The 25,370-nt window shown below is 33.9% G+C and overlaps 6 protein-coding genes and 1 pseudogene across 6 annotated transcripts; 4 read left to right on the forward strand and 3 right to left on the reverse strand.

Moving 5' to 3' along the window:
* Positions 1–267: 267 nt before the first annotated feature.
* On the forward strand, positions 268–1,178 carry LOC132804270 (light-harvesting complex-like protein OHP1, chloroplastic). Its single transcript, XM_060818420.1, has 3 exons — positions 268–498; positions 642–764; positions 893–1,178. Exons 1-3 carry the CDS (start codon positions 331–333, stop codon positions 959–961), a joined length of 360 nt encoding a protein of 119 aa, XP_060674403.1. The 5' UTR covers positions 268–330; the 3' UTR covers positions 962–1,178.
* Positions 1,179–1,444: 266 nt separating this feature from the next.
* Positions 1,445–4,810, reverse strand: LOC132804269 (uncharacterized). Its single transcript, XM_060818419.1, has 12 exons — positions 4,490–4,810; positions 4,254–4,386; positions 4,053–4,126; positions 3,906–3,952; positions 3,673–3,823; positions 3,537–3,581; positions 3,261–3,465; positions 3,107–3,168; positions 2,875–2,975; positions 2,464–2,518; positions 2,322–2,369; positions 1,445–1,906 (listed from the first exon to the last, which is right to left on the reverse strand). The coding sequence occupies exons 1-12, from the start codon at positions 4,692–4,694 to the stop codon at positions 1,728–1,730; spliced, it is 1,305 nt and encodes a 434-aa protein (XP_060674402.1). The 5' UTR covers positions 4,695–4,810; the 3' UTR covers positions 1,445–1,727.
* Positions 4,811–5,609: 799 nt separating this feature from the next.
* On the reverse strand, positions 5,610–7,964 carry LOC132804149 (L-type lectin-domain containing receptor kinase IV.1-like). The gene has a single exon (XM_060818133.1). It carries the CDS (start codon positions 7,902–7,904, stop codon positions 5,901–5,903), a length of 2,004 nt encoding a protein of 667 aa, XP_060674116.1. The 5' UTR covers positions 7,905–7,964; the 3' UTR covers positions 5,610–5,900.
* A 2,086-nt stretch (positions 7,965–10,050) lies between these two features.
* LOC132804144 (L-type lectin-domain containing receptor kinase IV.1-like) lies at positions 10,051–12,498 on the reverse strand. Its single transcript, XM_060818124.1, has one exon. The coding sequence runs from the start codon at positions 12,258–12,260 to the stop codon at positions 10,230–10,232; it is 2,031 nt and encodes a 676-aa protein (XP_060674107.1). The 5' UTR covers positions 12,261–12,498; the 3' UTR covers positions 10,051–10,229.
* Positions 12,499–14,918: 2,420 nt separating this feature from the next.
* Positions 14,919–16,247, forward strand: LOC132804273 (thaumatin-like protein). Its single transcript, XM_060818433.1, has 2 exons — positions 14,919–15,078; positions 15,210–16,247. The coding sequence occupies exons 1-2, from the start codon at positions 15,015–15,017 to the stop codon at positions 15,881–15,883; spliced, it is 738 nt and encodes a 245-aa protein (XP_060674416.1). The 5' UTR covers positions 14,919–15,014; the 3' UTR covers positions 15,884–16,247.
* Positions 16,248–17,002: 755 nt separating this feature from the next.
* Positions 17,003–18,498, forward strand: LOC132804012 (oxoglutarate-dependent flavonoid 7-O-demethylase 1-like; annotated as a pseudogene).
* A 1,784-nt stretch (positions 18,499–20,282) lies between these two features.
* On the forward strand, positions 20,283–23,478 carry LOC132804304 (protein SRG1-like). The gene is made up of 4 exons (XM_060818510.1): positions 20,283–20,710; positions 21,544–21,788; positions 22,538–22,865; positions 22,999–23,478. The coding sequence occupies exons 1-4, from the start codon at positions 20,426–20,428 to the stop codon at positions 23,251–23,253; spliced, it is 1,113 nt and encodes a 370-aa protein (XP_060674493.1). The 5' UTR covers positions 20,283–20,425; the 3' UTR covers positions 23,254–23,478.
* Positions 23,479–25,370: the final 1,892 nt, after the last annotated feature.

Here is a 25,370-nt window from a genome sequence, read left to right on the forward strand (position 1 = left end):
ATTTAACTTAAAATGCAAAGACACCAGTAATAACTGATAATTAAAATTGGTTCAATTGCTGAACCCCATTTACACCTATGAAATTGTAAGTTCCAGGAATTATAGGCCACCTAATAACCGCTTGCTTGCTGGCTTGTTTTATTCCAAAAAAGGCCAAAAAAAAAAAAAAAGAGGCAGTACTTTCATCTACCTTAACATATAATTTGTGTACATAAACACTCAAGGATTTTTTTTTTTTTAATAATATATATATATATATATATTTGAGTGGCTATTGGGCGAGTAGATAAGGTGGGAAAACAGAGTTTCTACGCTTATCGAGCCAGAAAAATGGCAGTACTTTTATCTACCATAACATCATCGTCTCTCATTCCTGCTAGACTTGTAACACAAAATCATCATAATCTGCAGCCCCTTTTCCACAATCCTATCTTACCTCGCAACGCCTCCAAAATTCGTATCTCTTTTAGGGTCCAAGCTGCAAAACTTCCTGCAGGAGTATGTTGCTTTTCTCTGCTCTATTTTTTTTTTTTTATTTTTTTTTTTGTTTCATTTATGAACTGGGCTTTCTTTTTTTCGTTATCATATTCAAGATTTGCATTATATGGGAGTTAATAAACAAATGGGTTTCTGTATTTCAGGTGGAAGTGCCAAAAGTAGAGCCAAAATTCAATCCCCCGTTTCTTGGATTCACCAAGACTGCTGAAATTTGGAATTCTAGAGCTTGTATGATTGGTCTTATTGGAACTTTCATTGTAGAATTGGTGGGTTTCAATTTATTTTTTATTTTTATTTTTCTGGTTTTTAGTTTATTTTTCCGTTGAGAATAGAGGAATATGGCTGAGTTTTTCTGATGATGTTCGTTGATTTTTTCTTTTTTCTTTTTTTTCAGATATTGAACAAGGGAATATTACAGGTGATTGGAGTGGATGTTGGTAAAGGTCTTGATATTCCTTTGTGAGTATTATTCGATCGGGGTGTATATGTAAAGTTTCTGGAACGTGGGTTCGTTTATAAGAACAGATGCTTAAGCAGCTTAACTGCATTTGTAACTTATTCTTAGATATTTATTTGTGCAAATTGCCAATACAATGTACTTGTAAATCGCTCCCGGTTCTCTGAGTTTGTTATAATGCTGCATTAGACAATAAACTAAATTATTGAGCAGATTGTATGTTTGATTGGTTGTTAATTGAGCATTTAATAATTCATCAAACTTTAGTCCCGCATTTACTTTAACCAGGAGAACTACTCTCGGCAGTACATTCCATTAGAGGTGGGAGAGGAGACTGGTATATTTCTTTTAGGTCCTTCTGTGTGTGAGTGATTAAAATTTTTAACGCAGTTGAAATCTAGCAAGCCTTTTCTTTATGTCAGTCCCTGCAGATCACTTGCCTCGTCAGAGTTGTAGTTTAAGCTGACGTATAAAGGAAGAGTATCAAAAAGTACAAAAGGAACTCGTTCCAAATGCTATTTGGTCGTTTATTTTTGGTACAAAAAATGGAAGCAAGCTGAATTCTATTTGTTTTTGTGCTTTCTGATAGCAATGTGGAAATGGAAAACAAAAAATAGGCCACTAGATGTTTGTAGATAGCTACATAATATCGTACAGCTCTTGCATGAAAGAAACTGAAGCACCCTATAAGATGTTCTATGCTCTGTGCGATGTATAAAGATGTGAGTGCAGAGATAATGCACGAGTGGTTTGGAGATGGAAATAAAAGAAACTACAGAGCCCGACCAATTCGAGCATCTATAACCATAGTTTTGGAAGAAGGATCAGATATCTCTAGTGCTTCTGCCAATGATAACCGCTGGTTTTTCCATGCAGCCTCTGCCCAAATCTTCATTCTCTCTCCCTGATCCTTCCGGTTCTGTTGGACACTAAGTGCTTCAGCATAGCCACCTATACATTACATCAATTTGGAAAACTTTATTAGAAACTGAAGAATCAGTAATACATACCAACAAAATGGTAAAGCTTGACAACAAACCCCATTCACATCAACAAAATGACACATTCTAAAGTCCAAGCCATTGAAGACGGTCACACAACCGCAATTATTGAATAGTTTGCATACAAAATCCTCATTACACACCCTCTTAGATGGAGATAACAACTTATTTTCAGTGTGTATTAGAGCAACTAGGGAAGAGAAGCTCAAGTCTAGGTTTAGACATTTGTTAATGGCCTAACATGCATACGTTAGGATGAAGTCACAAGTAAAAAGAAGTTAAACATGTTCATTGCTCAGGTACAGCATGTCATATGCTTCAAACTTATGACAGGAACCAATTAGATTTAGATCTTAGCTCCTCACCTCTAGCAAGGGCCGCTACATCACTTCTATATATCTTTGCTTCTGCACCTACAGGACCCAAAAAATAAGAAAATGATAAAAACAAGACAACTATTTACCAAGTTGAATGTGAAGAAAAAAGAAAATAAACTGATTAGTTTACCTTCAGTATCCACAGGTGGAGCTTTCAGCAACTCTATTGCCTTTCTATAGAGTCCCTGTAATGGTTTTTTGGTTAAAAAATACCATATGGAATATAAAAAGTCCTTATACAAACTTCAATAAAATGTTGGAAAACATTAGTTTGTTGCTAGTCTGTAAAAACAGTCCCTCCATCATAAACCAACTATTTTTGGTTTTACTTTATCCTTCCACCACTCACAGTACAAAGAATGAGCGATAGTTATAAGTATCTTACTTATGGATATATTGATATCCTAGCACCGATTAAAGCAACATATTTGAACCCATGCTTAAAAAATCAAGTTCAATAAAGACCCAGTGAGGCAAATGTTATATGCTAAAAACACCAAGTTTGAGAAAATAAGCACATTCATTATTAGAAAATTCTAACCTCTTGAATCAAAAGAGAACTTGAACGTTCCTCCACTGCTTTCCGCCGAAACATTAGAGCTATGCAGGTTAAGACAACCCCAACTTTTGGATGATGAGAACCTTTGCACGAATCAAGGTGATCACAAATGATACAACTACAATGTTAATGACAATTGAGGCCACAGGATATAAAATTCTGAGAGTTTACTTGCATTGGTAACAATTAACAAAGCACCACAAAAGTAGCATACCAAAATGTTCCTCTGTTTTAGTTAAAGCCCTGGTCAATATCTCCTCAGCATCACCAAAATTCCTAAGAGAATAAAAGTAACCCTGATGAGTCATGACATGATGAAGAGATGCTAAAAGAAAAAGGGAAAAAATAAAAGAGTGATAAAAAGCTACCCAGACTGTGCCTCAAGCTGGCCCAAAGCACATGTGGCTGCTATCAAAACTTCCTCTGAGGACATATTACAAGCAGCTAAAGCACACAGATCGGTGAAATCTTTATTCTCAGACAGCAACCAAATTACCTTCTGGTACAACTCCTTTGCTGATGAAAAGTTGTGTGTGGTATGCAAGAATTCTCCATAGGATAAAGCAACACTGCCTATACATCACTAAATTAATCACATGTTGCAGAATAACATCTTCCACAATGACCCAAAGAATGAACCTCACCAATTAATCCTTTGTTGTCTTCAGGTCCGTGAAAGAAAGATTCAGCTGCGAGAACCAGCCAACATAGTAATGCATAAAACCATACATAAGGAAATCCCTAGCAATTAGACAATGCTTTGGAAACCTCTAGATGTACCTGATTGACAATGACCACGAACGAGTTCAACAAGACCTTTTACTGCTTTAGCACGAGTATGTATTACATCAGCACCTTTACTGCTAAATCCAGGTTCATTTTCTTCCAAGAGTTCTAAGCATTTATCTGCGAGCACTGATGAAGTATCATCCTATATAAGGAGAACCATCCCCATGAATCTAACTTATATATTAACGAACAGAACAACTCTAATGGATTTTGTATTAACTTACCTGCTCTAACTCTAAATGAAGTCCAACAAGAGCTTCCATAGCAGCAACTTTTAAAACACAACCCAGATTTGTTTATTAGTAACTAAGCATCATTACTATATCCAAAGTAAAAACACAAATATAAATAAGTGAATGTAAAAATTTTACCTCTAACATCAATAGATGAGCATGTTAAACCTTGAATCTTCTGGAGTTTCTCTATTGCTTCATCAAAATTGCCTCTAATGAAGATTAAATTCAAATTCTTTTTGAGTTTTCAATCCACCAAAAAACAAAGAACTGAAAACACTAAATCGGGATAATTTTTTTTTTTTCAATAGTAATTAAAAAAAGATAAAAAGAAACTACCTTTCAGACAACAAAGTAGACATGGCCATTAAAACCATTCCTCTGGAATTATCACTATCTGTAGCTTGTCCTTCACTGGGCTGCGTCGAAAGGCACTGTTCAAGCACAAGCAAACTTTGTGCATGCGATTCAGCTACAAAAACGTATACCCCAAATTCAACAATAGTAATTAGGAAAATTGGTGAAACGAAAATGAAGAACAACGATTGCCCAAATGCGGAATAATGGGGGCAAACCTGATTTCTGAGACCTGGCATGAGAAAAAGCGTAGTCGATCATCTGAACAGCAACTGGGTTGGCGTTTAAGCTGTTGATTTGGGTATGGAGCCATTTGCACGGTGGTAGTCGTTCAGGAATATGAGGGAGCCCAAAGGAGGTTCTTCCGAGCATGGCACTTTGAGCGGCTCTGGTGGCTGCCCTGCATAGATTAACCATCCTCATCTTCTTGATTGTTTCTCGCTCGCTCTCTCGCTCTGATATCGCAACCCAACCGAATGCAAAGGTTTCAGCTCCAGCCTGAAAGCAATAGAAAATGAGGTTTTAATATTTTTCGATGGATATAATAATTTTTTTCTTTTCACAGCACAGTAAGACAAAAAATTGTAAAAGTTACTTCTACATTTTTATATATTTTGTTGTATATTCAATTAATAAAAACAAGATTTCACCCCCAAAAAAAAAAAAAAAAAAGAATTAATAAAAACAAGAAATAATTACTCTCCACTGCTAATTTAAAATGATTGTAATTTTTTTTTAGTGCAATTATCATTTTTAAAGCCTTGTCGGTTTAGAATAATCAAAAAAACAAAAAAAATCTTATAGGTTAGACTAATTTATTTTATTTTATTTCTTCCATATTGGATATGGAATCTGAACTCCGATCACTATAAGTGCAAGCAATAGCTTTGATATTATTATTATTTTTGTTATTATTATTATTATTTTTTGTGTTAGCAGCAGCTTTTGTTAGTGTTTTTTTTTTTTTTTTTTTTTTGGTGAATAAAGCAGCTTTGTTTGTGGACTATTCCAAGTCCCAACAACCACTTCTGTTATAATTGTTACGGCATAAGCTATTTTTTGCCTCTTTTGCAGGTTTACCTGACATAAAGTCTAATGGCAAGGTTTGTTTTTGGTAAATATAATCTCGTTGCAAGGTTTGCGTACGAATCCATGATTCTCTGCTGTTTGACGAAATGTGCTTTCTTTGCATCAGAATTCTTATTATACCTTTTTCCTTTTTGTGCATATTTTATCATTCTTAAGATGGTTTAAACTCTATTAAATCAAACAACATTTTTTTTTTTTTTTTGGAACTTATGTAAAAGGATCACCTAATCCAATTTAATCTAATATAATTTTTATAAGCCAAAGAAAATGAAACTAATGGCCGGTAATACTATTTAACAACTAAAAAGAAGATACTATTGGATTGGTTTGAACTCAAAATATTATGTTTTGACAACAACCAAATCCAAAGTTATTACAATTTCCTTAGCATATTACCTAATACAATTTTCTTAGCATATTACCTACTTATATAGTATTATTTCTGTAATTATCAATGAGTATCGCATAAGTTCACTGCATGTACAGTGGTTTAATCTAAACATAGCTTATGAGCCTATCTGTATATATATATATATAAAATCAGCGGCCACCTGAGAGAAGCGACTCCGCAACAGAAGATGTATGGTGGAATGTATCGTCAACAACATCATCGAAACCTTCATGGCGAGCAAATGCTAGTCCACTGGAACGAAGGCCGAGAAATTCTGAATTGGCCACTTCTAGATCCCTTTCCAAGTATTTCACAACTTGTCGCATGCTCGGCCTAGCAGCAGGGTCTGATCGAGAACACAACAAACCAAGCTTCATCACCAACTCCACTTCCTCCGCTACAAACTCTGTACCCAACAAATTTGGATCCATTGCCTCAAGAATATCACCTCTATTCCAACAAGAGAACACTCTATCCACCAAAATTATATCCTCTGTCTGTTTTCTAGAATCTATGGGTCTTCTTCCACAAGAAACCTCAAGCAAAAAAGCACCAAAAGCAAACACATCAGATGCTGTCGTGGCCTTGCCTGTTCTCGTATGCTCTGGCGCAAGGTACCCAAATGTTCCTGCAATATGTGTGGTTTGTGGTTCTGTTCCATGGTCATAAAGTCTGGCCAGGCCGAAATCTCCTAAACGTCCATTGAATTCAGCATCAAGCATTACATTGCTTGCCTTGACGTCTCTATGAATCACAACCTGTTCCCATTCTTCGTGGAGATAGAACATTGCCGATGCGACTCCTTTGATGACTTGGAATCTCTTAGTCCAATTAAGGGTGATTTTGGGTTGGTCATAGATGTATTTGTCTAGGCTTCCATTAGGCATGTAGTCATAGACCAATAGAAGCTCTCCTTTCCGCCGGCAATAGCCCAAGAGTGCTACCAAATTCCGGTGGCGAAGCCTCCTCATAGTGAATATTTCAGCCACAAATTCCTTCATCCCTTGCCTTGATCCATGAGAGACTCTTTTTACTGCAATTTCAGTGTTAGAGTTTGGTAGTATACCTCTATAAACCCTTCCAAAACCCCCACTACCTAGCAGATTTTGGACCCTAAATCCAGATGTGGCAATATATAGATCTTTGTATTTATACCTCTGAGGTCTATAGTCAACCTCCCAGTCTTCAATTAGTTCTGCAAATTTTATCTTCCTTATTATAACTAGAACACCTGAAATTGCTACAGAAATTATATAAACAGAAAACAATAGCAACCCAGCTGCCAACAATATATATCTTCCTTTCCAAGTAATTGCAGGTAGCTTGGGAAGGTTAGAAACCACAAGTTCTTGAGCCTTGCCATTGATCTTGAAGCTCCAGCCAAGAACATAATGAGTTGCCGATTGGTTTAAGCCAGTGGCGGAGGAAAAGCCAACATACATGGTGTTTTTAAAAATCGGTGAAAGATCTCGATTCAAAGATAAAAGTGGATTTGGAGGTTTACCGACATGGATTGGAGCCAAAGTGACATCCATTTGCTTCTTTTCGCTGTCATATTCCACCCAAACTTGCATTGGATGGCCACTTGTGAGCTTTAAACGTTTTTTAAATTCACCATTTGGATCTGTATAATACCCTGCTGTACAATATTTAACAGATCTCAACCCATTGATATCAATCCCGACATGATTTTCATTGATGTCATCAAACTCGCTGTTCATGATCGTATCGAACTCCACAGCGATGACATGATTGGTTTCATTGCCATCGCTGGTTTCATTGAAAAGACCAAGATACTGGCTGTCAAGTGCTCCAGGCAAACCTCTTGTAGGGGCAATTACAAAAGCGAAACCATGGCCCATAGGAGACAAGAAATGGGACCGGATAGCGAAAATAAAAGTGGTATAAAAGGAGAACGGAGCAGTGCCATTCAGCGAGTCTTTCTTGAAGGTTACTGGATTGGGGTAAAAGGCATGTCCCTGTTGTTGCTCTGTTCCATCTGTAATACTTAATAGACCATTAGGAGTGAATTCGGCAATGCCGTCCAAGCTAAGGTTAGCCGATCTGAACCCGTTGTAAATGAAACTGAGATCATCTTCGGCTGTTATTATGCTTGCGAGGAAGAAAAACAATAGCACAAGCTTTGAAATCATGGCTATTCTGCCTTCTAATCCCTTGTCTGAAAAGCAGTGCTATTTTTCTGTGTTCATTAGATCAAATGAAATAATAATAATAAGGAATAATAATAATAACAAGGAATAAAGACTGAAGAAAATATAAAGTAATCCAACGGTTGTAATTGTATCGATCATGAATGTAACAGTGCATGATTGATATGGAAATATTTTACGCGGTTATTGTAAGACGCAAAAGTCAAGGAAGATATTTATGTTTTTGAGGTGATTCCACACTAGCCAATATATTTTTGCTACTAATGACTATGTTGCTTACCATCGTCAAATTCTTTGTGCACTGTTTGAAAGTTCATCAGAAAGAAATTAAAATAAAATAAAAATATAAAAGTCTCCCAGAACATTAATTACAACCACAATTTCATTTTTATGGATTGATTACGGTAATTTTAAAAATTGACATTTAACCATGGTAAAATCTATTAAAATTATAACTTTCAAATTTACCGTTCAAACTTTGATCCAAATGAAATCCCCTTTCTCGTTAATAATTTTATCTTAAAAATAAAGTCGATTTAACCACAATAAATGTTAATTAAGCGTAACATTTTGTGGCCAAATGTATTTATCCATAATAAAATTTCTTACAGTGTTATGGTCAATAACCATGCGGAGCCTCTCCTAGTGACTATTGCAGCCACAAATTCCTTCAGTACCTTGCCTTGATCCATGAGTAGCCTTCTTCACTGCAATTCCAGTGTTAAGAGTTAGGTAGCACACCTCTATAAACGGTGCCAAAACCTCCAATACCTAAAAGATTTTGAACCCTAAAGCCAGATGTGGCAATATATAAATCCTTGTATTTATTATACAAAGTTAATTGTATTGAAAAGACCAAGATATTGGCTTTCAAGAGCTCCAGATAACCCTCTCATTGGAGCAAATAGTCAAGGCAAATATTGAGCGAAAACCAACAAGAGTCGAGGAAGATATCTTTTAGGTCCCCTCCAAAGGAATCAATTTTTGTCAGTTGTCATATCATTAATTCATCATGCTTGGATGGACAATAACGAAAATGATTTTTTTTATTCGTTTGGAAAAACAGTAAAATGATTTAAAAAAACAAATACTGCCAGCAGGCTGCAAGTGGTTTGTTTAAATGATTGATTACGATAATCAAAGTCTACGTGCAGTGGCCGGAGATCATTGACCATTACCACGACGTTTTATGCATGGTTTACCATATTTTAAAGACTGATGTTAAAATTTCCACACTTGAAAAGTAAATGAAATTGCTAAAAATATCTCCAATAAATCTTTTTATTTTAAAAAATATAATTTTTAAAATAAAAGTATTTTTAAAAATTTTATTTATAAAATAAAAAGTTTGATTTTTTGTTCAACTTCAATGGATTCTTTATCACATTCTTTAATTTTTTAGTTTTTAATAAATAATTAATATTCATTTTTTTTTTATTTTTTTTCCATCAATGGCTTTCCTTCGTTTATATATATATATATATATATATAAAATAGTTCTATGATCCGGTCCGTTCATACGTAAATTCACATCTAAACTGATATTTTTAAAAAATAACAACAAAATTGATATTTTTTTTTTAAAACATTGATTTTAGTCGGTCCGCATACAGATGGTTCACATCATAGCCCCATTTTATATATATATGAAATCAAATAAATTATTTTAATTGTGCATAGAACATTATTGATGTAATAAATATATACATTAAAAACTTTATATAGAGAGTGAATTTTACTCCCTACCTTTGGAAAGTTAAGCCTTACTTTTTTTATTTTAATTTTTCAATCTATAATAATGCTTTTTAAAAAAAATAAATAAATAAAAAACTTTTAAAGAGTATGTTGGAGATGCTCTAACAGGGACATGTTTCCTTTTATTAGCTAAAATCATCTATTTGAGTAATACAAAGTAAAAACTACAAAATTAAAAATCAATTATGATTAAATATAATATTAACTGCTGCAAAGTTAACGAACAAACAAACATAATAGAGATTACGGCAAATTTAATATATACAAATAAAACATAAAATTTTAATTCAAATATACAACATGCAGATACCAAATAGATCATCACTTATTTGAAATTAAAGTGCATACGAAAACGAAAAAAAAAAAAAAAAAGGTACATGCCTAAATACATTAACCAAATGGTTTCGTTTGATTAAAGATCAAACAGAAATACCATCTTCTTAGAATTAACTAATATATATATATATATATATATTTTTTTTTTTTATGTAGATTCGTATATCTAATACATACTTATGTCGTAAGTCATATAGATATATTATTTGAAATTTATCACCGGGCACCTGAGAGCAGCGATGCTGCAACAGAAGATGATGTATACAACAACGAAGCCTTGTCCACAGAAGATGGACACGACATTGCAAGAACGTCATCGAAGCCTTCACGGTGAGCAAACGCTAAGGCACTGGAACGAATACCAAGCAAGTCTAAATTTGGCAAATCAGCTGCTACGCCACCTTCCAAGTACTGAACGACTTGTCGCATGGTGGGTCGAGCGGCAGGCTCCGAATGAGAGCACATCAATCCAAGCTTCAACACCAATTCCACTTCCTCTGCTATAAATTCCCAGCCCAAGTTCGGATCCCTGGCTTCGAGAATATCAGTTTCTTTCCAGCATGAAAATACCCGATCCACCAATATCATATCCTCCGTCGACGGCCTTCTCGGTTCGATGGGCCTTCTTCCGCAAGCAACCTCGAGCAAAAATGCACCGAAAGCAAACACGTCGGTGCCGGTGGTCGCCTTGCCGGTTCTCATATGTTCCGGTGCAAGGTACCCAAGTGTTCCCACTATATGTGTGGTTTGTGGGTCTGTTCCTCGGTCATACAGTCTTGCAAGCCCAAAATCTCCTAACCTTCCATTGAATTCCCCGTCTAGTAGTACATTACTAGCCTTCACATCTCTGTGAACCACAACTTGTTCCCATTCTTCATGGAGGTATAACAAACCCGAAGCTACTCCTTTTATGATTCGGAATCTTTGCGTCCAATTGAGGATGGTTTCCTGATGGTCGTAAAGGTATTTGTCTAGGCTTCCATTAGGCATGTAGTCGTAGACCAATAGGAGCTCTCCTTTTCGCCGGCAATAGCCCAAAAGTGCTACCAAATTCCGGTGACGGAACCTCCCTATACTGACTATTTCAGCCACGAATTCTCTCATTCCTTGCCTTGATTCATGAGAGACTCTTTTCACTGCAATTTCAGAATTTGATTTTGGCAATATACCTTTATACACCCTACCAAAACCCCCACTACCCAGCAGTTGTTCGTCTCTAAATCCTTTGGTGGCAATGTATAAATCTTTGTATTTATACCTCTGAGGTCCATAATCAACCTCCCAATCTTCAACCAGCTCTGCAAATTTTCTCTTCCTTTTTATTAGATAAAAGACACCCAAAATCGCAAAGACAATTATACTCTCAGAAATCAATGGCAACACAGATATTAAAAATATTGATCTGTCTTTCTGTGATCTTATTCGGGGTAGCTTGGGAAGCTGAGAGAGGACAAGTTCTTGAGCCTTGCCATTCATCTTGAAGCTCCAACCAAGAATATAATGCGATGTTAATACTGAGCCACTGGAGGACGAGAAGCCCACGTACATGGTCTTTCTAACAATCTGAGAAAGATCTTGATTCAGAGACAGAAGAGGAATCCGGGGTTTACCAGCATTAATTGGAGCCAAACTGACATTCATTTGCTTCTTTTCCCCATCATATTCCACCCAAACTTGCTTTGGTTGTCGGCTGACGAGCGTCAAGTTTCGAAATCGGCCATTGTTATCTGTATAATACCCTGCTGGAGCAGATTTCACAGACCTCAACCCGTTAATATCAATACCAACATGGTTATCATTGATGTCACCAAACTCGCTGCTGTAGATTGTGTCGAGCTCAACAGCGACGACGTGATTGGTGGCCTTTCCGTTGTTGGATGGATTGAAAAGGCCGAGAAACTGGCTTGCAAGAGCACCCGGTAGACCTCTTGTAGGAGCAAGCACAAAAACGATCCCATGGCCGCTCAGAGTCGGTACGGATCTGATACCGAATACGAAAGTGGTAGAGAAGGAAAACGCAGTGCCATTGGTGGAGTTCTTGAAGGCTACTGGATTGGGGTAAAAAGCATGGCCCTTCTGCTGCCTGGTATCATTAGTTATTCTTAAAAGACCATTAGGTGTGAATGAGGCTATGCCGTCTAGGCTCAGATTCGCTGACTTGAATCCGTTGTAAGTGAAACTGAGATTTTCAACAGCCGCTATTGTGTGTGTGAGGAAGAAATACAACATCATAAGCTTTGAGAACATGACTAAATATGTTTGTTTACCTTGTTCTTCGACTCTCTGTTTCTCTCTCTGTTTTCTTCCTTCACAATTTTTTTAGTGCCTCCAAAGTTCTAACAGTTCCAAGCGCTGTGTGAATTGAGAAAATAGTTATCACTACTTAATTGTTGAAAACCTGTATGTCTGTGTAATAAATGCCAAGGATGGTTACTTGGGTTTTTAGTTTTAAATTCCTAATTAAAGGTTCTACTCTTAATGTCAAGATTTGAAAACGCAAAGAAAATTGTCTATATATATGCTCATGAAAGTAGGTAATCCCAACTCATAATGTTGTGGATCTCATACGATGGATCCTGCTTTTGTGAGTTGAGATACCCTCAAATGCGGTGCTTGAGAAGAAAGAATAAGTAATGGACGGTTGTGATTATATCAATGCTCGATCAACGGTTGCTATAGGGTACATTCTAATGATAAGCATTTGTGAATCCCAGCCATAAAAAAAAAAAAAAAAAAAAAAAAAAAAAAAAAAGGAAAAAATTGATAAGGAAATTTTGGATGATTCGGAACAGTCAAAGTGCGCCACTTGTCACATCTTTTGTGGGTTTTGGATGGAAAAACAATTGAAAACTGCTCACCAACCTGCAAGTGCCTATTCAATTGTTTAGTTGATTAGTCAAATATGAATCAAAGTCTTGGAGCAATGGTCTTAAAATGTTATCTGTGTACCTTGTAGCTCTTGGTTGGGATATTTGCATCGCTTTTCTAAGGCACATGGCCAAACTTGTATGTCCATCAGGAAGAATTAGGTGCAGGAAAGCTCTTATCGAACATCCTGGACAAAATTTAAAATTTAAGATCAAATGGACGTTCTTGTTTTCTAATTTGATTACAACACTTTAAAAGCTGATATTGACTTATTGGTAGACTCGGCCCATGTCCACTATGAATGCACCACCACTAGCTTTAGCATGCCTTCAAACCTTAATTTAGGTGATATCTCTTTCCTGCTTTGTAATGTTTTACATTTTATGGCTAAATGGATTTACCCATAATAATTTCCTTACTGTGTTTTGGTCAATAACCATGTGGTTAAAAAATTTTAGCTCTAACAAGTCACAACTAGTTTAGCTAAAAATATTTATTGTGGTTAAAAATTATTTATTGTGGTCAAAATTGATTTTAGCCATAACAATTCATGTCCATGGCTGATGTTCATTTTTGTTTTTTTAAATGAAATTAACATTGAAATATCTAGAAATTTTTATAGAACATCCATATGGATCAATAAACTTTTATCCAAGGTCTTTGCAGGTTATGCAAGTCTCATACTACTCCTAAGAAGATTATATTTATATATATGTATATATATATTTCTTTTTTTTCTAATTACAATTTGGGGAGGAGGATTTTCACCAAATGGAGGTTTAAACATTGAATTTAAAGGTGTGGTCATAATACTTTTATCATTGGACTAGGCCTATTAATATTAAGAAGGTTATATATATTGAATCCTAAACCCTACCCTAATTCTTTAATCTAATAATCTAGATATAAAAGGAAATAATTTCTTTGAATAATACAATAGTAAAAACAACAATTTAAAAAATTAATTCAGGACAAAACTATAATATTAATGGCAAACTTAAAAAAGATAAAGAAAAAAAACAAAAAATATATAAAAAGGGGATTATATTGTTTTCATTAGTAGTTGAGTCATTGGTCAATGCTAATATTCATTCCAATTTTGGAGTCGAAGTTTTGAAGAATCCTCCAAAATGGCTAGTGAAGCTACTGGTTGAGGATAATATATGGGTTCCTTCTTGTATACTTGGTGTTTCTTCGGGTTTAGTCCCTCCACATATTATACCAAAAATAAAATAAAATAAAACAAATAACCAATGTCGTACTCCATTTGTTTTGTGGATGATCCGGCTCACTTTGGGAGGTTTATGGGTCCCATCATGGAATAAATGGATGGATGAGGTCAAGAACAAAACCAAATGTTATCAAGCTCAAAAACTCTCCATATTTTGAAACCAATATTTATACATGTTCTTTCTGTCATTCCGCTTATCTCTGTTAATAAGCCAAAGTGTTAAAACATACATTATCCATGTCCCTTGAAATGTGCTTCCTACACACAAAAGTAAAAGATCTTATATAGTAGCATAAAGAAAGATGCATAATTATGTTTGCTGAATCTACTTTGTCTAGAACAATGATGAAGATTCGTTATATATTTAGTATTCAAAAGCCAATCCCAATTATACTTTTCCCCTCATAAATTGCTCCAACTTGTCAATTATATATACTGCCAAAAATATTCTTAGTACTTGCATTTACATGAAGCAATCCAAATAAAGTCCTGGCTTTCAATCTCAAATCACATGGCAATCTACGTGTATCCCACATGCTCTCGTAAGTTCATATCACAAAACGGGCTTCAACTCGTTTTCTTCTCAGGCATAACATTCTTTTAAAAATTTTCTCTGTTTCAATTAAGCTTTAAAAGGTCTAACCATCAAGAAAATCAAATTTAATATTATATGCATTAAAAAAAAAAAAAAGGAAGTTAGAAAAGAAAGCCCATATTTGAAGCAATGGATATTTGCCCTTTATCATAAAAAGTAAAAGTGAAAAAAAGAGACATAGAAAAGAACAGCAAAAGAGACTGACACAACCGTTAAGAGAGGATGTTCCTGTTCTCTTCCTCACCTTAAAAGGCCTGCACTTGTGGCCAAAATACTTGGAAAATCCAAACACTAGTCTCTTAAAACAATGCCAACTTCCTGTTTGTTGCTTCCCTTTTTCCTCTATCTATTAACCTCTCTCTGCATCACAAGTAATTATTATCTATTTTTTATTGTTTTATTTTTTTCATTTTTTGTTTCCACTTCTTGTTGTAATGTGCTTTTTGTTCTGTTTTCATCGATGCACTAAAATATTTTCTTTGTTTGTTACTTATGGATGCAGATGGATCACAACTAATTCTAGTAAACAACTGCCTGGAAAGTGTATGGCCAGGAATACTTGGCAGTGCAGGCAAAACTACACCAAAAGATGGAGGATTCCATCTAGGCAGTGGAGAAGAAGTAGTCCTCGACGTGCCTGAGAAATGGTCCGGCAGGATATGGGGTAGGCAGGGCTGTAATTTCGACAACAATGGGAAAGGCCAATGCGACACTGGAGATTGTTCAGGCCAATTATATTGCAAAGGCATGGGAGGTGCTCCCCCAGCAACCATGGTTGAAATGACACTAGGAACTTCAACTTCACCACTTCATTTCTATGATGTGAGCTTGGTTGATGGTTTCAATTTGCCTGTTTCGATGAAACCTGTCGGAGGAGGAATCGGGTGCGGTGTTGCTTCATGTGAGGTTGATTTGAATGTTTGTTGCCCATCAGCATTGGAAGTGAGGACAGGAGGGAAAGTTGTGGGATGCAAAAGTGCTTGTTTGGCTATGCAGTCGGCTAAGTATTGCTGCACAGGAAATTATTCAAACCCAAACACTTGCAAACCAACGCTTTTTGCACATCTTTTCAAAGCCATTTGTCCCAAGGCTTATAGCTATGCTTTTGATGACTCTTCCAGTCTTAACAAATGCAGAGCTTCACGTTATGTTATCACTTTTTGCCCTCCCAGATGAGCTTCACAACTGGGGGCAATTAATGGTTTTCTTCATGGTTCTTCACAATTCGCATATGAAGAAGGATGCCTTTAGTTTGTACTACCATAGTCTATATTTTGCTTTTGGTTACTTAAAAATATTTTTCTTTAGTTTGAATACATAGGATTTGATGATCTACTTTGTGGCCCTTCTCATAAAGCATATATTTATATATAGAGAATATGCCAAAGAAGTGGGGTGGAAAATAACTAGCTTCTTAATTAGTACTTGGGATATAGAACAAGAATATTTTGAACAAATTAAGAATCTCCCTTTTGATGTAATTATGTTATGTTCAATATCTATTGCTTTTAAAAGCTTATTTATTCCAATAGTCATATTATGATCCATCATTTTTACTTGCTAGCTGAACAACCACACTTCAATGATGAAAAGGTAAATTCATGGTGTACCTCAACTTTGAGAGAGAGAGAGATAGAATAGCGTATCGCTTTATATATATTTGAGTATACTTCAACTATAAACTATTTATGAATAATAAAGGAAATGTCTCTGTATTCGACCCCAAAGAAATTTCTTTTTTTAGAAAAAATAAAAGTTAACTTCTTACGTTTATCTTTTAGAAATAGTGCCAAGATAGAGAAGTTTCATAACATAATCGAACTACATGTATAATTAATAAAAAAAATCAAAAAAAAAAAAGAAAAAGAAAAAGAAAAAGAAAAAGGAAAGATATCTGTATTAGACCCCAAAGAGGATTGTCCTGTTCCGTCTCTATTCCAGAAACAGAGCCAAAAAGAAAGAAGTTTCATATCTCTATCCAACTATATATAAGTAAATCCAAGGAGACAGCAAAGTATAGCTATAAGACAAATTTCCAAACATCCAAATGCATGTTAAAAATACAAAATGTACAGCTAGTCTCTTGTGCATAAATATGTTCAATCAAAACAGATCGAAAAGTTCCAAAACATCACTGCATCAAAAAAGAATCTCAATTCCGGAAGCCAAAAGATTCACCTTCACCAAAAAACAAAACTTAAAATAGAGCTAGAGCAAAAGCACCTCTACATAAATTCACGGCCTGTAGCTTCCACCTAATGAAATTGGTTTAGTAGTCTGTAAAAGAGAGGTAAAATGGGTTTCATAACAGATGAGAAGATGGTGGAAGGGAACGATGATGTGACAAGTTATACACAGTCTCTACCAGTATCAAATGTTCAAGAAATGGTCACACAAGACCCTTTGCAACCTGAAAGATATCTCAGTAAGTTTAGAAGACATGCCAAAGAGTGAAGACGATTTGTCTCATTTATCTTCTGAGATTCCTATAATTGACTTTCCATTGCTCTCAGAAGGGAACCAGGAGGGGCTTATGAAACTTGATATGGCTTGCAAAGAATGGGGACTTTTCCAGGTAGTTAAAATTACTAGCTAAAGATCTTTAGTCTTGGGGGAAAAAATATGCTAAACAATCCAAATATCACATCTACTTCATAAATTGTTTACTGATAGTTTAAGCCAAAGTAGAGATGCTAAAACTGATATGACAAATTATTTTCAAAACTGAAAATCTGTACTTTGACAGGTGATCAATCATGGAGTGGCAAGTAAGTGCTGCAGGTCATGAAAGATGCTGCAGAAAAAGTTTTTGATCTTCCATTAGAAGAGAAAAACAAGGTTGTTATGCCGCTTGAAAATGTTCAAGGAGATGGACATGCATATGTTGTATCTGAAGAGCAGATTCTGGACTGGTTGTATTCACTGATGTTCATCGTCTACCCTTCCCGTTTTAGGAATTTAAAAGTCTGGACGACAACACCAAATGATTCCAAATGAGTTACTCAATTCAAAAAGCATAACTAATTGAACACGGTATTTTCATGGAAACTCCTTCAAAATCATGTTTTGCAATAAAGGGAAATAGTTGAGGCATATTCAATTGAAGTCAAGAGAGTAGCAGAAGAACTTGTTGGCTCTTTATCTTTAATTATGGGAATGGAAAAGCATACCCTGCTAGAAATCTATAAAGAGCAGCTACAAGCTTTGCATATGAACTATTACCCTCCATGTTACTTGCCTAATAAGGTACTTGGTCTAAGTCCACCCTGAGACACAAGCACCATAACCATACTCATGCAGGATGAAAATGTAACGGGCTTGCAGATCGGTCACCAAGGAGGATGGGTTCCGGTGAAGCCAATCCCAAATGCTCTTGTCGTGAACGTCGGTGATGATATTGAGGTACAATATTATAAAGTTTGAAAAATAAGTATGAACCAGTTAATTGAAATCTGTTAAAAGTAGCAACAATATGATTCAAAAGTATAGAAAAAGCCTGTAAAGTAGAATATTTTGTTGAATTTGATCATGTTTGATAATTCTGTGGCAGATATGGAGGTACAAGAGCATTGAACATAAAGCTGCGACAAATAACTCATGCACAAGGTTATCTTATGCATCATTCGTGTGTCCCTGCGAAGATGTTGAAGTTGAACCATTACATCATTCGGTAGATTCAAAAGGGTCCATTCAGAAATGCAAGAAAGTCAAATATGGAGAATATCTGAGGGAATCAATAAGGAGGAAATGGAGGGAAAGCGCATACTGAGATGGCAAAAATTGAAAGTTGAAAGAAATTTGTATGTTAAACATCTTGAAGCGGAGAAACAAAGAAAGTATTTGAAGCAGTAGTTCTAGGCTTAATAACATAGATGAACTCTTTTGGGCTTGTAATATGAAAATAAAGGTCCAGCTAGCAGGTTGTTCTTGTATTAGCATACACATTATTTTTATAAACTTCAAATCAGTACTCAAGTTTATGATTTCATATAGCCAAACCCAGAACATGAAAGGGAAAGGAAAAGAGGGATTGCTGAAAAATTTTGATTAGCTTTATTTTTTTATTTTTGCCACAAATAAAAAAAAATAATAATAATAATAATAGTAATGAAGCAATATAAGCCTTGTTTATTTTTTATTTTTTGCAAGAACAGCCGGGTTTATTTATTTACACAATGTATTACCGAACCAAGCGCCTCTATTAAAAAGTTCTTATGGGGATCTGGGACAGTCCAATGGCTTCCTCGGCAACTATGTTTGGTATACAGAAATGTATTAATCTTTATTATAGTAATTTGTATTGGATTAATTTATGTTGTATTGTTTTATATTATATTATCATTGTTTGATGCAGTACTAACTTTTTAAAAATAAAAATTAAAACAAAATTAAATAAATGGATTATGTTATTAATTATATATATAGTTAGTTATATAAATTAATAAATTAACTATGTAAACTTGAATAAGTAAAAATAATAAAATAAAAATTAGTCAAAACTAATAAAGCAATTTGAGCCTTGTCTATTTTTAATTTTTTGCAAGAAGAGCCGTGTTTATTTATTTGCACCATGTATTACCAAACCAAGCGCCTCTACTAAAAAGTTCTTATGGTCCTGAGCAACTATGCATACGTGCGATATGGTATTGTTTTATAATTCCACAATGTTTGATGTATTAATTTTTTTTAAGAAATAAAAATTTAAACAACGTCAAATAAAAAATGATGTTATATAATTTAATAAATTAATTATGTAAACTTAAATAAGTATAAATAATAAAATACAAAATTAGTCAAAACTATTTTTTTTTTTTTCTATTCCACGTTTGCAACTTATAATCTAAACAAAGATTCACGCCAAAAAAATAATATGATAAGAGATTTTTAAAGAGAAAGTGAGAAAAATAGCTTAGCCTCTATGATGTTCAAAACAAAAACATTTGTCCCCGTACCTTCAATTTAGCTCTCTTATACAAACAGGCTTGAGAATTTTACCCCTACCCCAATCCTCTTTAGGTTACAAAATGTCCCGCTTCTGAGATTCACAATGAACACCTATCTAACATTGCAAACTAATTTTATTTATTGGTTTTGCTTATAACCTTATACTAACATAGAAAATTAGTATTCCAAAACCTTCATGCCCAAAAATATTAATTGACATCTAAAACCCGGTGGTGGGCTATTATCTGGTTTTGAACTCAACAATCATGAAGATTCCAACACAACTAAAGAAAAAATAAATAATTAAAATCACCAACTTTTCTTCTTTGTCTGAGTGCTTGTGTCCCATTAGAGAGAAGAATACTTCCAGCTTTTTCTATTAGCATAGAATCTCGATTTACGAAAGCAAAAGATTTGCCAGATGTGGAAGATAAACAAATGAAAAAAAATAAAATATTTAAATATTTAAAAGCACCTCTACAATAAGTGAGTCTTTTTTTTTTTTTTTTTTAGGTACAAATATTTAAATATTGTAGTAAACATTTATTAAACTAATAATATTTTCGCAATAATTATGTTGCTGCATCCTAAAGTATCTTTTATATTTCAGTTTTTTAATTTTTCTACGTCATGGAGACTAAAAAATTTGCCTCTTACCGACAAAATTTTAAGAAAACTAAAAGAACGAGCAAGCATAATTAAAGCAGTTGTATATAAATCGACGATAAGGGCTAGGCAACTAATTCGTGCTGATTAGTTTAAAGAAAAGGAAATATGAGCCCATTCACAGAGAAATTGAAAGAAGGAGATGAAGAAGTTGCAACTTTAGTACCATCTTCAGCAGCAGCAAACGTTCAAGAAATGGTAAGGATGGACCCTTCTCAGGTCCCTGAAAGGTACCTTATAATTGATCAGAATCAACAAGACATGCCCAAAATAGCAGATTTGTCTCATCTCTCTTCTCAGATTCCTATTATTGATCTTTCCTCACTCACAAAAGAGAACAAAGAGGAACTCATCAAACTGGATTTGGCTTGCAAAGACTGGGGATTTTTTCAGGTAATTAGTGCTTTAAATTTTTAATCCAACTGTAATTTATTGTATTCTAAATTAATTAGCAGGCAAAATAAGAACCAATATGGCACCATGTAGCCTGATGTTCAAATATTACCAAAATTACATGTAATTAGACATATCACACCTGATCTGTAAATAGTTTATAGGATTAATTATATTTTATTATCAAGTATTTTAGCCAGATTATATATTAAGCTTTCGAATTTAAAATATTTTATATTTGACTTTTAATATATAATTTGTTTCACATTAGTTCAATTTTCAAACAGATTCCAAGTTGGCTAACAAAAAAAATAAATTATAATTGACTAGTTCTTTTCAATTTACAAACAAGATTAGAAAAAAAAAAATTTGATTAATTGATTCATGAGAAAATTAGTTAATTTTCTCAATTTTTACACTTTATGTTAATCAATTTAGAAATCAATTTGAGAATTAATCTACTATGAAATAAATTGTAAATTGAGTACTAAATATGAAATGTTTTAAATTCAAAGGTCCAATATGCAATTTTACCAAAGTAAGATATCAAATTGCAATTAATCCTAAATTTTAATATATATATATATATATATATATATATAAAAGGTTTTGATTTATTAACAACACCATGAAGACTTTATTGTAAAAATATCCTATGTAACAATACCATCCATTCAGAAAAATAAATAACCAATCAAATCAAATTAACATTTTATAATAATTATTGTGACTCCATATAAATCTGACTAGTTAATTTATTATTTGGATTTAAATAATGTAACATTATTTAGATAATATAACAAGACGATATAATTCTAAATATGAATTTACAGATAATAAATCATGGAGTAGCAAGGGAAGTGTTGCAGGGAATGAAGGATGTGGCAGCAAAGTTTTTTGATCTTCCACTTGAAGAGAAGAATAAAATTCCCTTGCCATCCAATGACGTACAAGGCTATGGACGTGAATTTGCAGTTCCAGGTCAGACACTGGACTGGTCGGATGCTCTACTTCTCTTTGTTCACCCTGCCAACTCTGTCAACTTTACCCTCTGGCCCAAAAAACCATCGGAATTCAAGTAAGTTTTTCCTATTTTCACGATAACCTTGATATACATGTATACATACTCTAGTCCCTCTTTTGTGGATGCAACTTTTCGGTTTCTTTGAATATGTAGTTACTCTTTTGTTAACTTGGATCCTTCATATGTGTGTGTATATATATATATATATATATATATTATAAATATATAACAATTCTAACGTTAAAAAAAATTATTATATAAACTCAAATATATCTACTCAAGAATATATGCCTATTTAAAAATACAAGTTAATTATTGAAAAATATGTTTGAATTTACATGACAACTCCATTACGACATCCAAATGGTAGACAAACTATGTTATGATTTAGACGTCTTTATATAATTTCTTTTAAAGAAGAAAATTGAAATATAAGAGCATTTGCTGGATACATTTGATTAATCAAAATAAAAATCTGAATTTTCTTTTCTTTCTTAGTGTCTAGTGGTCAAATTATCCAGAATATGTTAATTCTCTAAACTACCTCTCAGGTTATAATGGGATATGATAATGTGATAAGCTGCATGGTAATACTTCAATCAAATAATTTAAAATTGTAAATCTTAATTGTACATGTGACTACTTTTAATACTTATCATGTCATCATATTTTCAATTATAAATAAGCTAAAAAACACTTCCAAATGATAAAATCTGAATAATACACACACAAACATGTATATAGGCTTCTTTTGTGTTGATTAACTATTAAGATTAATTTTTTGCGTACCAATTGCAATGAAGAGAAACTGTCCAAGCATATTCAAGTGAAGTGAAAAGAGTAGCAAAGGAGCTTCTGGGTTCTCTATCTTTGATAATGGGAATGGAAAAGCAGAGTCTTCTGGAGATAATGAACAAAGATTTTACACAATTATTTCGTTTATCATATTATCCTCCATGTTGCATGCCTGATAAAGTAGTAGGTTTAAGTCCACACTCAGACATAGGCACCCTAACTATACTCATGCAAGAAGACCATGTAAACGGGCTACAGATTCGACACCAAGGTATCTGGGTTCCAGTGAATCCTATTCCGAATTCTCTCATTGTCAACATCGGTGATATGATTGAGGTACTTAATCTTGTATAAACATTTTCGTAGTTTTTCAATAATTTTAGATTTATAAAATAAGAGACTGACTATATTACACACACACACACACACACATATATATATATATATATATATTTATATACATATGGAGATATGGAGCAATGGCAAATATAAGAGCATCGAGCACAGAGTTGTGACAAATGATTCGAAGCCAAGGATATCATGTGCAACGTTTATCTCTCCTTTTGTTGATGTTGAAGTTCAGCCACTTGATCATATGGTAGATTTGCAAGGTGGGTTCCCGCCAATGTATAAGAAAGTCAGATATGGAGACTATAGGTTGCAATCATTGAAGAGAAAATTGGAGAGGAAAACCCAGCTTAAAACAGCAAAGGGTGAAAGTTGAAGCAGAAAATTTTTGTCTTCAAGAAGTTCGAGCTAAGATGTAAGAATTTAATTATATGTTTGAACCTTATTCCAATAAGACCCTTGAATGTTACACATATAGCAAATTGTTATAGCTTTTGCCTTTTTGGCCTCTGCTTAAAGATTATATCATCACAATGACAATGAAAAGCCAGTGATAATATTCCTTAAGTTCCAAAAACCCTGCTTTCGATAATAATAGGAGCAAGATAAAATCAAAGACAAAAGATTATAACAATTTAAATTTTTCTCATCCCGTTGGGATTGTAATATGAAAGTAACATCCAGCATTCGGTCATATGATAGCAAAACAATTTACCGAATTTCTGCCATATGATACCAAAAATTAATAGCCATTGACCTGCTTTAGTTCTTGGCTTCTGTTTAAGATTTATATCATCGGATACAACAAGAATTTGTAATTGTACCACAAGAATTTTGTAAGTGGCCAAAAATCTAGACCACAATGTTTTAGCAAAAGCAATGAGAACAAAACACAGAAAATTTAGCTCTAAATTTACTAGCTCTCGGAGCTCGATCTCCTCTACACTGCCCACTAAAGTATTAACCAAGGATTCATACCCCATAATACCAACATAACAGACCCCAGAAGAAACACAAAGATTAATGAAATAAATACAATTACTATGTAAGCAAATAATAATAATAATAATAATAACAGCAACAACAACGAACACAATTACTAAAAACTGAAAGAAACGTCAAAGAAAATAATACTTTCACAAGGTTATCTTATGCATCATTTGTGCCCTTGAGAAGATGTTGAAGTTGATGTAAGTAACATATTATGGGAATATAATATATGTGTATATACATGTGGATCTACATATGTAAATAAAAATTTACAAAGTTTAATAAAATAAAATTGTGAACCTGTCTTTTGTTTTAATCTGTTGGTTGAAAAATTGTCCGAGGCATATATGGTACCACAGTGTCTTTAAGACTATTTTCGTCCTATCGGTGCGGATGTTTTTCGACAGCAGTCTCCCAGAATACAACGGATTACAAAGCTTTTGGACACAGCACCATCGAAGCTTTCCTCGAACATTTAATGTACCTTATCTTTACCACACTCACTAACCAAAATATGCAGAAAAACTAAATTTTTCTCTCTGTTTACAAAAACGAACGTAAAATGGAGTACAAGTCACTATTCTCTATTTTTTCTTTTCCAAAAACCCACGTAGGAAAGTCAAAGGCCACATTCAAAACCATTCAAATACATTAAGGCCCATTTATTCCCCACTAACGCCACTCACTCAAATCATTCAAAATTAAAAAACCGTTTCAAACGTTACAGTTGAACCATTAGATCATTTGGTAATTCAAAAGGATCCCCTCAGAAATACAAGAGTCAAATATGGAGAATATCTGAGGGAATCAATGAACAGGAAAATGGAGGGAAAAGCTCATACTGAGATGGCCAAGATTGAATAAAAGTTGAAAGAAATTTGTATGTCAAAACAACTTGAGGCAGAGAACTAAAAAAAAAGTAATTGAATTGTTCTTGGATTATGGTATGTATGAACTTTTGTTGAGCTTGTAATATGAAAATTAAGAACGAGCTAGCAAGTTGTTCTTGTTACTAGCATACACATTATTTTTATAAACTGTGTAACAAAAATCAGTACTAAAGTTTCTGATTCATATATCTAAACCCAGAACATGAAATGGAAAGGAAAGAGGGATTGCTGCAAGATTTGTTAGTTTTGATATAAAAGTAACATCCAGTATGCTATTCTTGTTATTACTAGAAGACATTTATATATATGAACTTTGTGTACTAAAAATGTGTTAATTAAGACCAGGTTTCTCAAAGTTAGGAGGAATAAATCAGTAATAAAGTATTTATTATATAAACTTTGTGCATATATGAAAAATATATAGCGAAAATAAAGTGGGGAAAAAAAATGAAAAATCACATTCCGCATCAGCAGAATTTCAACATAAGGTGAGAACTAATGTATCGAAATTATATATGCATATGGATATGCTTAAGTATATTATATAATGTTCAGAGTCGATTGAGGTTATATGCTGTGTACCAATGAAGAGACACTGTCCAAGCATATTTAG

This window comes from Ziziphus jujuba, chromosome 6 (assembly GCF_031755915.1).
Source record: "Ziziphus jujuba cultivar Dongzao chromosome 6, ASM3175591v1".
NCBI classification, from domain to species: domain Eukaryota; kingdom Viridiplantae; phylum Streptophyta; class Magnoliopsida; order Rosales; family Rhamnaceae; genus Ziziphus; species Ziziphus jujuba.